This window comes from Zosterops lateralis (assembly GCF_965231275.1).
Source record: "Zosterops lateralis genome assembly, chromosome: 13".
In the NCBI taxonomy this organism is placed as follows: domain Eukaryota; kingdom Metazoa; phylum Chordata; class Aves; order Passeriformes; family Zosteropidae; genus Zosterops; species Zosterops lateralis.
In genome coordinates this window covers 17,760,721-17,773,888 of record NC_139773.1, presented here as the reverse complement: position 1 = coordinate 17,773,888, position 13,168 = coordinate 17,760,721, and the positions used below count along the sequence as shown (strand labels likewise).

Genomic DNA, 13,168 nt, shown 5'->3' with positions numbered 1-13,168 from the left:
CACGATGAAAATTGAGGGGTGCAAGGAGTGTGTGCTGTTCATCCTTCTGGTGTATGTCCAGCACTGAGGACAGAAAACAACTGGTCATCATAACCAAACTTTCCAAGCATCCCATCCCCTTGATTTTCTCTCTAAAATGCAACAGACAAATAAAATCCAGGTTGTCTTTGGAAAGGAATGAAATGATTCCTGTTGGCATAGGACAAGTGTCCCTGTGTCCAGTTGCTGTTCCTGAGCTGGTCTATGGGCATCAGGGTAAGGAGCAGTGGTTCCTTAGAGTTTAGGGCTGCTTGAGCACTTGCTTCTGAATATTTACTCTTGGAATACTTGTGCTTATCAATAGATACAAGTGTCAACATTTAGTACACTGTTCATATGCATGTTGATATTTCTCTTGACTAGAAATGCAACAGGAGATTGTTATTAGAGAGTTTTAAAGTTGGGAATGAAATTGAAAGGCCAAGAACCTTTTGTTTTAGACACAGCAAAGTGTTTATTTAAGTGTGTGTGGAAGGTGAAGTGAGGCTATTGATGTTCCTATGGAAATTAATTCAGAGACCAGTGTATGTAACTTCAGGTTTAAATCCTTAATAAGGCAAAAAGAAACGGAGATGGGGAAGGATATTTTCAAGATCTGAAAACTCTTCCTCAGGAGAGAGGACTAAGTTGTAATGCCTTAGGGAATATCTCCCTTGTGTTGGGGAAAGAAGCAACAGACTGAGTTGTTGTCTTCAGAAAAAACAAATGGGGGAGGTTGTTGTCTTAAAGAAGCAGAAATCCTCCTGTTGATAAAATCGTCAGGGATGTGTTTATTTAATTCAGTAAAAACATTTGCAAAATAAATAAGCAGGTCTTAAGTGAGCATATGCTGATCTTTCTCTGTGTCTCAAGACTTGCTTCTGGCTGGGACTAAGGATATGGCTTTTTGCCCAATTCTAAGGTTTAATAAGACATGTCAAGTGAAAATGAAATGATGTACGTATTTCTGGGAGCTTCAACCTAATTTCTCCTTTTTAATTTTTTTTTTAAATTTTAATCCTCAAGTTCCTGAATTTTTCTTAGTCAGACACTTCTAAGCTATTGAGCAGAGTGGGAGGATGAGCCTCAGTTCATAAAACTTTTCTTTTGGCTCACAACCTGCACCAGAGGGAAGGGTTTTTTTCCTCTGACTTCACATGGAAAGCTCTCCCCTGACCACAAACATTATGGAAAGGTGGTTGCTTGATGCTTTATAGCTCAGGAGTGAAGCATGCAGAAAGCATTAGGTGAAAGTGAACTATTTAATGCATCCATTGTTCCTGGTTTGGTATGAATTCCCAAGAACGTGAATTATGAAAGATCATATTAAAAAGCCTTCAGGAGATTTTTTTTTCCCCCCACTAGAGCAGTTATGCAAGAAGCCTCTTGCTTTACTCGTGCAGATGTTCTGGAAATACCTCTGTCTGGAAGAAGCTGGGTAATAAACTATTTAACTGCTGTATAATAATATTTAACCACTGAAGAATAATCTGATTTGGGTATTAAAAAATCCAAAAATCAAGCAAGTGTTCAGAGGCACAGAAAATTCCTGAAAATGTTGCTTGTATTAATTTTTTTTGTGGGGGGTGGTTTTTTTTTTTTTTTTTTTTTTTTTTGTTTTGTTTTTTTTTTTTTTTTTTTTTTTTTTTTTTTTTGTTTTTGTTTTTGTTTGCTTTTAGATGATTTATATCCTGGAGGAGCAGAGCTTTTTGTTTTCTTTAAATTACAGATGAGATCTGGTTTGTGCATAGTTCTCTTAACTATTCATCAGGAGATACTGAGCACTGGAGTTAAAACTGAACAAAACAACCCATGTTGTCAGACTCATAAAAATTATTTGGCTTTATTTATGCCTTTAAAAAACATTGTGAAATGAAGAAAAGATTTTAAGAGTGATATTGCCTACTTGGGCGTTTAAAAAAATATGTTTCTTATGCTGGAAATTTTTAATAACAAACAGAAGAGGGAGTTGGGGAAGTGAGGGCAGTGGGGGAATCTGTCAGCAGAGCTGTTCCCAGGTGTTCCAGAGTTATCTGTGTCTCAATCAAAGATCAATGTGAATGAAAATTATAATTGCACCTGCATCTGCAAAGAACTGCTGTCACTGCAAAATTTGAGTGCAGGTGTGAAATGCCAGTACTGACAAATCTCCTCTGCTGTGTTTTGTGCAGTTCTGTACTATTCTGACTCAAAACTCAAGGAGCTGGGCTGCTGTGCTCAGACTCTGCTGGTACTCAGCTCAGTGTTTTTTGGAATTTTTTTTTTTTTTTTTTTTTTTTTTTTTTGGATTTTTTTTTTTTTTTTGTTGGGGGGGAGTTGTATCTTATTCCCCTCCTTAGAAGATGATTCTGCATTCCAGAGCTCAGTGAAGGGGGATGGCATCCAGCCTGAGAGCCTCCTGTACGTTTTACCAGCAGCTCTGTTGTTATTTGCTGCATTTAAACCTCTCTAATGGCTGTTCTTTCTGCACCCTGCTCAGGCAAGGCAGCTCCCTTCTTGTGCAGGTGGGTCCTTGCAGGCCTGGCTGCACATCAGCACATATCTCAGCATCAGATCCACCTTCTGGATGAATTTTGCCCTTGTACAGGCTGAAAAGTGGCACCTTTTCAGGGATCAGTTTAGCCACAAGTGGGGCTCAGTGTGTTTCTGTCTGTGCTATACCTGAAGAGTGAAACTGCAATTTCCAGCTGCAAGAAAAGCTGGTCTAGACTTGGATGGGCTGAAGCTTTGGGTTTTTCTTCCTTTCTTTATTTTTTTTTTTTTCTTCCTCCTGTGTGGAATGAAAGCTTGGCTTTTGGAACAGCTCTGCAACCACAAAGGAAAAGCACAGGGCTGCTGGCTGGGTGGTGTCCTGGCCTGGCTGCACCATTGTAAGCTGATTTTGTGAGAGTTTCCAAGCCAGCCTGACACACACACCCTGCCCATATTCCCAGCTCCAGAGCCAGCAACTTCAAAAACTTCCATTGTTTATTTTATAAGAAACTGATGTCTTCAGTGGAATAGGTGCCCTCAGCTCAGCTCTGGTGGGGAAAATACACATTTCTTGTTGAAGGTTTCTGTGGCGAGGGAGGCAGGTGCTGTTCTCATGTATTTATTACTGTGGTTTTATTTTGAAGTGCACACCTGCTAAAAAGCACTTTCAGCACAGAGCAAGATCTTCACTGGTAAATTTAAAATTTCCCTCCTCCCTCTACCATAGATTCTTTCTGTGTGCTGGTTAATGAGCTGAGCTTCTGAGCTGGTTCTGTGGGTAACAGCCGTGGAGGGAGGCAGGAAAAAGAACTTAGAAAATTTTATTTAAAGGGAATGGAAAAGAAATTGATACCTTGAAGTACCTGGCATTTAAGTCTAGTTCTAGTACCCTGCATTAAAATGGGGAGTTACTGTTGGCTTGCCCTAAAAATGCACTTTGAAAAAACCAAAAAAAGCAGACTGTACACTTTATCATATACTGGGAGGGCACAACACTACCTGTGAATTCCATTTCTTAGGTAATGTAATTGCCACTTCTTTAGGTGTTCTGCTTTTTAGGTTATGACATACTGATGCTCCCTTTTAAAATACACATCCCTGGCTTTTCCAGCGCTTCCTTGACTCAGGTCTGGCTGCACCACGTTAAAAATGCATCATTCCCCTCCGCGGTGCAGAGCTGGAGTGCCGTGAGACCTGGAGGTGGAGCAGGAGGGTTTTCCGTGGCATCCCCACATATCCCAGTCTGCCGGGCGATGGCAATGTCGGGCCGGATTTAGGAGCGAGCAGCAGAGACAGCTCTGCACTGCCTGGAACGGGCATTTCTGAGTCATTGAGCTGAGGAAAGGCTGGGACTGGGCCGTGTGGCAGGACCAGAATAGGATGGGGAGGAAAAAAAAATTAAAAAAAAAAAAAAAGAAGTGGGTGCTGGAGCTGAGAAAGGAGTTTCTGCATCATTTGGGAAAATGCAGCGGTGCTGGAAATATTGTGACAGAGACAAATGCTACTGGTTGCCCAGTGAGATTTTTTCCACCGTGAGTCTGTTACATTGAATATATGAAGTATGCTCGTTTTTCCAGTGCCTGGGCAGTTTTTAAAGTATAAGTTTGAGTACTGGAACATTCATAATTAAATTTTCTTGGAGCATTTGGGGAGTAGTTACACTTCTGTAACTATTATTTTAAAATGTGGTAAAGAAAATGTCATATAGAAGGTATATCCTGGAGATCAAAATCAGTGAGAAAAAGAAGTGTAATAAAGCAAGATAGTCCTTCTTTCCTCTACAGGACAAAGTCTCCTATGTGGAAGAAACTTTTTTTCATTTGCTATTCAGGTTCTTTATTCCGAAAGGATGACATTTATTCTCTATGCACACACACACACTGGCAGCTCAAGGACTCGGCTTTTTCATTGTTTAAAAATAGGATTACTGTTTTGTTAATCTGATTATGAATCTAAACCATGTGGGCCTGTCAAGTGGGCTCTCACCGGCTGCTCCGGGTGCTAATCTTGCTGGAGGGAGTGGGATGGGAGCGAGGAGATGAGCACACACCATGTGCATCCTCTGCAGATTTTGGAGAGCCCTGGGAACACTTCCTCCAGCCATCCCACTAGGAATTGAAAACATGCTACATAAAAATGCCTTTATGCTTTGGAGACTGTGTTACCAAAGAAAAATATCACGTCTTTGGATATATAGTAACCATGATATATAGTGACAGCTATTGAGACCAAGAGCTGTATTAATAGGGAATGGCACTAAAATGTGATTATGCAGTATGACCTTTTGCTGCCATCCAGATTAAAAATACACTCTAGGCAGGTAGCAGTGGTACAATTCCACTGGAAGAACTAAGCCATGCTTTTCAAGTTTTCCCTAAATCTGCTTTTTTCCCTTTTTTTCCAGCAGCTGCTCTATGCAAGGACAGGGGAGGGGGCAGAAGCAGTAAAAGGGGCATGTGCCTGCCTAGCACTTTGGAACGTGATTTTGGCACAATAAATGACGTAAAGGGAGGCATGTGGATGTGCTGTGGGAGTGTGTGAGCATTGCAACATTCCCAGGTGGCACATTCTCTTCACAGCTGGACATCTCAGCCTTGCATTCAGGGATGTGATCTCCTATGAAATCTGACTGTGCCTCATCTCCAGGTCAAATCCTGGCACCAGGAAAGCTCCTCTTCCTTCTCCTGCCCCTTCTCTCTGACCACCCCTGCATGTGGTGAGCTCCAGGACCACAATTGCTCTGGAGGTGCAGCGAGGTGGGAACATGCCCAGGAGAGCTCTGGGCTGAGGAGACCCATCAGGGGAATGTTCTGTTCTGCTTCATCATTTCCATGTGTGCTGAAGTCGCACGGAGTTCTCAGTTCTGATGACTAACTTCTTTTCTTTGTGGGAAGAAGCCAACTGACAGCTCCTCAGCCCCAGTCCCAACCTTTCTCTTTTTTATTGCCTTTTTTACCACACTAGCTCTGCCTTTTCCTGTAATTCATAGGCCACGGTGGCTTTCCCTTGAATCAGGAGATTTTTTACAGCTGATTTGGAGCAGGCAGAGAGTAATCTCATCCCTGCTCATGGACTTGCCACATGTGCCTCTCTTGGAAAGGAGTGGCCTTGCTTTTTTTTGTAGCTTGAATGTCTCTTAGTGTCATGTATTTCAGGACCTGATGATCAGGCTTGTGGGGAGAGGAGAGAAGCAAAGTTTAATGAAGAACCTTTTAAAAGTGCAATAAAAGATCCACATGTGCAGAGTGGCACAGGCTGAGGATAACCCCTGGAAAGGACCAGTGCACCAGCAGATAGAAATAATTGTGAAGCACTGCAAACCCTGGGAAGTAGAAATGAATTAGAGTGGTGGCTGGGGAGGGGATGGAAAGGACAGTCCAGCTGACCTTTGCTGGGCAATGATGTTGCTGCCCTTCCTGGCTTTACCTGCCTTGTAAAGGCAGTTTGGACTGTTCTTCCTTTCTCTCTCTTTCACCATTTAGTTCTTCTCTTCCTCTTCACACAAGCACATCTCTCTCAATACATCTCTGTTCTGCCCATGGGCAAACAAAAGGAGATGTCCTGCTCTTCCTTCCTGCTCGCTGTTTGTATTTCTTATCTAGCTTCTATTTGTACTGAATTTTATTATCGTTTAATACCATAAATCCAGGTAGCACTTTCCTTGTGGTATTTGTGCTCCTGATATCACAGTTCATCCTGATATCAGTTCATCTGTGCTGACCTTGATATGAGGATTGCACCATCACAAGAGCAATAAACCCCAAACAAAAGCATTTTTTTCAAGACATATCATTGAGACCATTAGATAAGCACATTGTGTCATTACCTGCTCAATCCCAGAAGTGAGACAGTTATTTGTGATCATAAAAAAAAATCTGTCATGGATGTCTCTCTTTGACTTATTGCTGTAGAATATTAATGTGGTGCTACATCCTCTTTTGCAATGGTTCTTGCTCAAGAGGTTGCTGGTTACACCAAGACTTTCTGCTGCCCAGCTCATTGTGGATGACATCATGATATAAATAAAATTTGAAATGGAAAAGACTGGCAATTGGAAAGGCCGAAGTGGGCAGGAAATGGAAGAAACCACAATGATAAGCAGGAGGTCAGTGGGTGGTACTTGATAAGTTTCTTCTGTTGAGACTAGAAGGTTTTTTTTTTTCCTGTGAAATGTAGAGAAGTTTGTGGCTGCAGCATTTGAAGCTGAAGTGCTCTGTAGATGAAATGCACGTGGAGTTCAGTGTGGACAAAGGGAAAGGAAATCTTCACACAATACATAAAAAATCTTCAATCTGTTGAGCACTCACTAGAGCCTGCAGATGGAAACAGACTGACCTATTTCTGGTTGGTTTAATTAGCAAGGTGGGAAAAAAACAGAGAGTGCCTGTGCCTTGGCCCCCTGGCACCACAACTTGTGCTGCACAAATGCACCAGTGCCAGGCAAACAGGGCTGGAGGGCAGCTCCTCACTGCCTGCATTCCCTCGGTCTCTGTGTGCTGTGGGGCAGAGCTGGGGCTCAGGCAGCAGAGACCCGACCTGGTGCTCATCCTGGATCTGTGTCCCAGTGTGTTTCCATCCCAGTCTGCAGGGCCGGGCCCCCTGAGCCAGGGTTCTGCCATGGGGACTTAGTGCAGGGTAGTGGGATGCCTATCCTGGGGTTATGTCCAGGTTCTCAGTCCCTGAGCTGAGCATCCACATTCTCTCCACCTCCTGCCCCTCTTGCCTGGACAGCTGGGCTGGTGTCACAGCTCTGAGGTCCCAGTGAGGGATGCTGAGCCAGGTTCCCTGTCCCCTGTGTGGGATGCTTGGTTAAGGTGCCTGTCCCTGTCACAGAACCACTGACCGGTTCGGGTTGGAAAGGCCCTTAACCCTCACCTCATCCCACCCCCTGCCCTGGTCAGCGGGGACACCATCCCACAGCCCAGACTGCTCCGGGAGCCTCATCCAACCTGGCCTGGAACATTCCTAGAGCTGGGGCGGGACACCCAGCGGTGCCTGTGCCGGGAGGTGCTCGGGGAGCCGCCTCCCATCGCCAAGGGCCGGGTCCCGGAGCCCCGAGCGGGGCGGGGGCTGCACCGGGGGATGCACCGGGGGCTGTACCGGGGGATGCACCGGGGGCTGTACCGGGGGCTGTACCGGGGGCTGCACCGGGGGATGCACCGGGGGATGCACCGGGGGATGCACCGGGGGCTGTACCGGGGGCTGCACCGGGGGCTGCACCGGGGGCCGCACGGAGGCGGCTCCTCCAGAACCAGGCGGGGCCAGGGGCAGCGCGCTGGGGCCGCACACGGCGCCTGTGCCGAGGGGCAGGGCCGGGGAGGCGGGCGGCCCCCCGTTCCCCTCCCTCCCTGCGCTTCCCGTCCCTGCCCCTTCCCCCATGGCGGCGCTGGGCGCCTCGGCGCGGCTGGCGGCGGCGGCGGCGCTGTGAGCAGCGGGGCCGGGCGGGCATGGCGGGCCGCGGCCGCCGCGCCTGGCTCAGCGTCCTGCTGGGGCTGGTGCTGGGCTTCGTGCTCGCATCGCGCCTCGTCCTGCCCCGCGCCTCCGAGCTGGCGGCGGCGGCGCGGCCCCACCGAGCCCGCCCGCAGGGCTGCCGCCCGCCGCCCGCCGCCGCCGCCGCCGCCCCGCCGCGCCGCGCCGGGCCCCCGGCACAGAGCTTCCTCTTCGTGGGGGTCATGACGGCGCAGAAGTACCTGCGGAGCCGCGCCGTGGCCGCGCACCGGTGAGCGCGGGGGGCCGGCGGGGATGGGGGTGCGGTGGGCAGCCTCGGGATGGGGTTTGGGGTGGGTTCGGGCTCGGTTCGGGTGGGCTCGGCTTGTCTCAGTTCGGTTGAACTGAGCTGTGCTTGGCTCGGTTCGGTCCCATTCAGCCGAGCTGGGCTTGGCTCGGTTCGGTCCCATTCAGCTGCACTCGGGCCAGTTCGCTCTCCCCGGGGTAAAACCGCCCTTACAGCCGGGATGCCCTTATAGCCGGGATGCCCTTACAGCCGGGATGCCCTTACAGCCGGGATGCCCTTACAGCCGGCCCCGGGCACCGCTGGCCCTTCCCCGGGGCAGGTGTGAGCGAGTCTCGGGGCGCGCTCATCCCCAGCGCTCCTCGCCCCCATCGGGGCGCACGGGGGAGCCCCGGGGCGCTCTCGGCCCGGGGAGGAGCGGGAGGTGCCCGGGGCGCTCTCAGCCCGGGGCGGCTGCAGGAGGAGCGGGGGGTGCCCCGAGCCCCGCTCCGCTGCCCCGAGCGCTCCTCCGCTGCCCCGAGCGCTCCTCCGCTGCCCCGGCAGCTCCGCACAGACGCGAGGGGTCCATTGAGGGTCTGGCTCAGCCCGGCTCCACCTGGCAGGTGGCCCCAGTGACCTTGCCTGAGGGTCAGGGCAGCTTTGCCCATGCGAGGGGACGCTGACTGCCCGTCACCGGCATCACAGTGTGTCCCTCAGTGCCTCTGCCCTGGGCGCAGCTGCGCCACGCTGGTCCCATCCTTGGCTGCTGCCTGTGACAGCCCGATGGTAACAGAAATAAAGTTTGGAGGCTGCTGTAATCCCCTGGATAGGGATAGGGAAGCAAAAACCGCTGTGCCAAGCCGAAAGCGTGTGCTTGGGAATGAGACCCAGAAAAGGCATCTGGGAACAAAGAGGAAAAGCCACCTCGGCTCCCCGCAGCCAGGTAGAGGAACAGCTCGGATGAGGAGAGTCAGCTCGGGTGAAACACTCATCAGACTGGTTGAGCTAATGCAGAACCAGGGTCTCCAAGCCTTGGTTTTGTTACCTGAGCACACCTAATTTCAGAGCAGGAACAGTCTTGGTGCTTTGCACTGTGTGCTGCTCGTCGTGGTCCCCAGGTGTAGCTGGGAATTCTCTCCAAAGCCTCAACAGCATCAGGATAATCATCTCTTCTGTGAGAGATGCGTGTGTGGCTTTGGTGAAACTCTGCTCTGCTGAAATGTGCTGGGATGTGCTCATTGCTCTGGTGTCTGTCTGCAGGCAGTGCTGGGAGCCTGCAGGGGAAGCTGCCTCGGGAAAATCTGAAAGAGTTAAGAGCTAAAATGTCAGCTCGGGTGTACCCCAGCTCTGGCTGAGCCAGCACCCTCAGAGGGGCAGCCAGGAGCTCTGGGGCAGATCTTTAATAAAACATCCCATTTAGTTTTGTGCTAGAGCAAACCCTTCTCCATGTCCTACGTGCCCGGGCTGAAAAGTACTTGATCCTATTGACCAGTAAGAACAGGATGGCAAAACTATGTATTGACTTATTAAAAAGTCACTGTGATGGGCCATCATACCATCATTCTCAGCTCAGCTCTGGTTTCAGGAAATCTGTCTTTATATCAGCATCAAATGCAGTAAAATTGCTTTATTTGGGCAATCTGAGGCACATTGTCCACCAGCGATGGTTTTAATGGAAACTTAATTCCTTCTTCCAGCAGTAGACCTGTAATTAAGTTACAGGGAGAGCATGATTGATGCTTTGAAATGGGTGAAGGAATCTGTTTCTTCGGGGTTTTGTTCCTCACCATGTGGGATGGAGCATTTTGGATTGCAAATCTCACGGGCTGTGTAATTTAGATTTACATCCAGAGAGGCTGGAGTCGTGTTGGGACATCACGGAGCAGGTTTTATGGCGGAATAGTTTGTCTGCCATCCGTCAGATTTTGCATCAAGAATTCGGAAAAGGGGAAATTTAGGAAATTTATCACTCTGTTGTCCAGAGTGTTCTTTGGGGAGGAATTCACTTTGCTGGGAGGGGAAGGATTCTTGTCCCTGGTTTTGCCTGTGCTTGCAGAACAGAGCTGGGTTTAGAGAACAACATCTGCAACATCTCGCAGCTCGCACAAAACAATGGCTAAAGACACAACTTAACAAATTCAGCGGATGGATTCGGGCTCCTTCAGCCCTTAGATGGAGATCTGAGCATCGCTTTTTACTACACTGCTATTTTGGTTTAACCTCTAGAGATGATGTCTGCTCTTGGAAGAGACAGATAAAGAGACTCTTAGTAGGGCTAAATGCGTTTTTTCTCACCTCCGCTGGTGAAAGAAATGAGCTAATGTCCTGGTGACAGGAAGACATCTTTGGGGGAAGATGGGGAGGGAGCGGGGGGGAAGAGGAAGACAAACCTGAAATCTTAAATGGCTTTTGATTGCCATGAAGTACTCAAGCAGACAATTGCTGGGATTACTACATTGACAAAGCATCCTGGTGAGCTGAATCGCTGGCACAGGCAGTGAAATGGGAAGCTGCTAGCAAGGCATTCCCGGGGTGGCAGCGTGTGCAGAGCCTTGATACCACGCTGAAAGGAATTAGGGATTCAGAGGCTGAATACCTCCAAATTACTGTGGCTCAAAGGCCATTTACAGACAAGGCTAAAAGGGGCCGGGAGCGGAAAGCATTTGCTGATCCTGGCTGCTGTGAATCCAGATAGGGTCTAACAAGAGGGGAAGCAATCCACTTCCTGCACATCAATCATGAGCAAAATGACCACTCTGCAAGGCAAAAACAGGCCTGCTGGATTTTTGGGAGCCGCCGGCTCTTTGTAACAGTCGTGCTTTTGTAGTCTGCGAGGCAGAGAAATGAGCTTTTAGATCCACAGGTTTTTCGGAGGGCGGATTTGCAGCCTCAGCAGTGATTGCATCTGACAGGCAGGTTAGCAGAGCTCCCCTTCCAGGAGGCCGGTGAAGTGCAGCAGCAGGAGCCACCGTGTCAACTTGGAAGGACAAAGAATAGTCAGGAAAAGAGCTGAGCATGAAGGAGTTAAAGGCATGGCTGGGGTTCAGGGAAAGTGCAACAATATGTGCTAATGGTTTTGCAGTCCAGGGGAGTTGTCCTAAAAGAGCTGCAGGAAGGAGAGGATGAGAATAAGCAGTCTCCCAGAAGATTTAAGTCTGCTGTCTCAAGGAACAGAAATATCAGGCAGTTAATCCATTTTTTTTTCTTTCCGTTTGCGTAGCAACTAGATTTCCTGGGAAACGTGGCAGGAGAGTGGTGTGAATGCAGTTAATGGCGAGATGTCAGCGGCTGGCCTTTGGCAGCATCTCTGCAGGAGCACAGCTGCAGCACTGCTCGGTTTGGGACAGTCCCCACGGCACCATCAAGTGCCACGAGGACCATGAGTGATGCCCAGGGCTGGTGCTAAAGCCACCCCTGTTCCTGTGCCAGAAAGATGACCTTTGGAGGCTCCATTTCAAACTGCTCTGTTGGTGGTGGCTTCCAGGAGGCTGCTGTGCACTGGGATCCAAATACCTGAGTGCTCGGAAGAGCTTAAGTGAAAGGCAGCCAGAAGGATTTGGGTGGGGTGTAAGGGAGTTTGTGTTATCTGTCTAAGCCTGCACTTACACGTTGTTGTGCTGCTCGTAAATTCAGATCTGGATCTGTTGGGTGGTTTGGCCCGTTCTGGTTGCTGGTGAAGGGATGTGATGGATTGTGGAGGGGGCCCTGTGAAGTGACTTTGAATGTTGTGCCAGCACAGTACGTGTTTTATTTCATGTGTGAATCCCACCACAGTATTGCAGGAGTGAGAACTCGGTGTCCTGCTCAGGTATCCTCCACCAGGAACATGATGTACTTGGGATTTCTGACCAGTGACCTGAAATTTGTGAGGATGTTTAAGGAACGGTATGAAAGAAAAACAGAGAGAGCAGCAGTCATTGATACAGGGAGCATAAGTAAAACAAAGTCACCTACACCCCCCAAAATAACCCAAAATTGGCCCAAAATTCAGACACTTGGGCATTGATCTTAGCCTGACCCACTGACTGTCTGTGTGCCCGTGGGTGATGGATCCATTTCTGTCCCTGTGTCCACAGGGAATGTGGATGGATATGTGTGGACAGAAAACTGGCGTCACTTAAAATTGGAGGAGTTTAGCTCCAAGCACTCAAAGAGCTGTTGAAGCTACTTAAAGCAATCCTGCAAAAACCTGAAAGGAACTTTTCCTCAAAATTCAAATTCTTTAATGCAGATCCTAGTGACAGAGATCAGGAAATTAAAAAAAAAAACAGCTTTTTTTGGTGACCTCCCACGCTGGTTATCTACAGTACCACGTGCAGGAGCAGCATACTGGTTTCCATGCTCAGTTCTCCTGCCTAAGCTGTGGTTTATTCCTTCCCCTGTAGCAAATGTTGTTGGAAGAATGGGACCTTGAAGAACAGTTATGCCAAACTAGCCCAAATTCAACATGGAATTTAGCTGCATTCAAGACATCAGTCTTTTATGTCTGTTGTCTTGCTGAGTTCTTCACAAATTATGATTTTCTTCAGCGTAATTATACAAGATGACTATTTCTCAAAACTTTAAATGATTTCTCTCATCTCCTCTGAGGGAACTTCCTGAGCTGCAGACAAAAACCAAATACATTTTTTTGTCATAGTCTTCAGCTTGGGCCTCTACAAAGGGAGCACTGTCTGCATAAAGCCACTGACTGTGCTTCTGCCGAGTCTGCAGAGCTGATAACAAAGCAAGATAGTACAAATAAATAATAAATACTGGAAAGTGAAGATAAAACATTCCAGATCTGTGCTTCTCCTGCTGCAAGCTGTGCTTTTAAGCTTCTTTTTAAATGAAGAAATAACTTCTGGCAACATTTCATGACTATAGTTGTGGTCACTTTTTAGAAAATGCTGGGTTTTTTAGCACTTCTGGTGTGCACCAAGTTCTCTGTATTTCATGAGTACCTGGGAGCCAGCTGGGATAAAATCT

At 48.3% G+C, this 13,168-nt stretch overlaps 1 protein-coding gene across 1 annotated transcript in view; it reads left to right on the top strand.

Moving 5' to 3' along the window:
• The first annotated feature begins 7,583 nt into the window (after positions 1-7,583).
• CHSY1 (chondroitin sulfate synthase 1) overlaps positions 7,584-13,168 on the top strand; it is a 76,340-nt gene continuing 70,755 nt past the window's right edge. Inside the window, exon 1 of the mRNA XM_083870963.1 lies at positions 7,584-8,209. Within this exon, the coding sequence (XP_083727089.1) occupies positions 7,938-8,209 (272 nt within the window). The 5' untranslated portion in view covers positions 7,584-7,937. The remainder of the gene's footprint in view (positions 8,210-13,168) is intronic.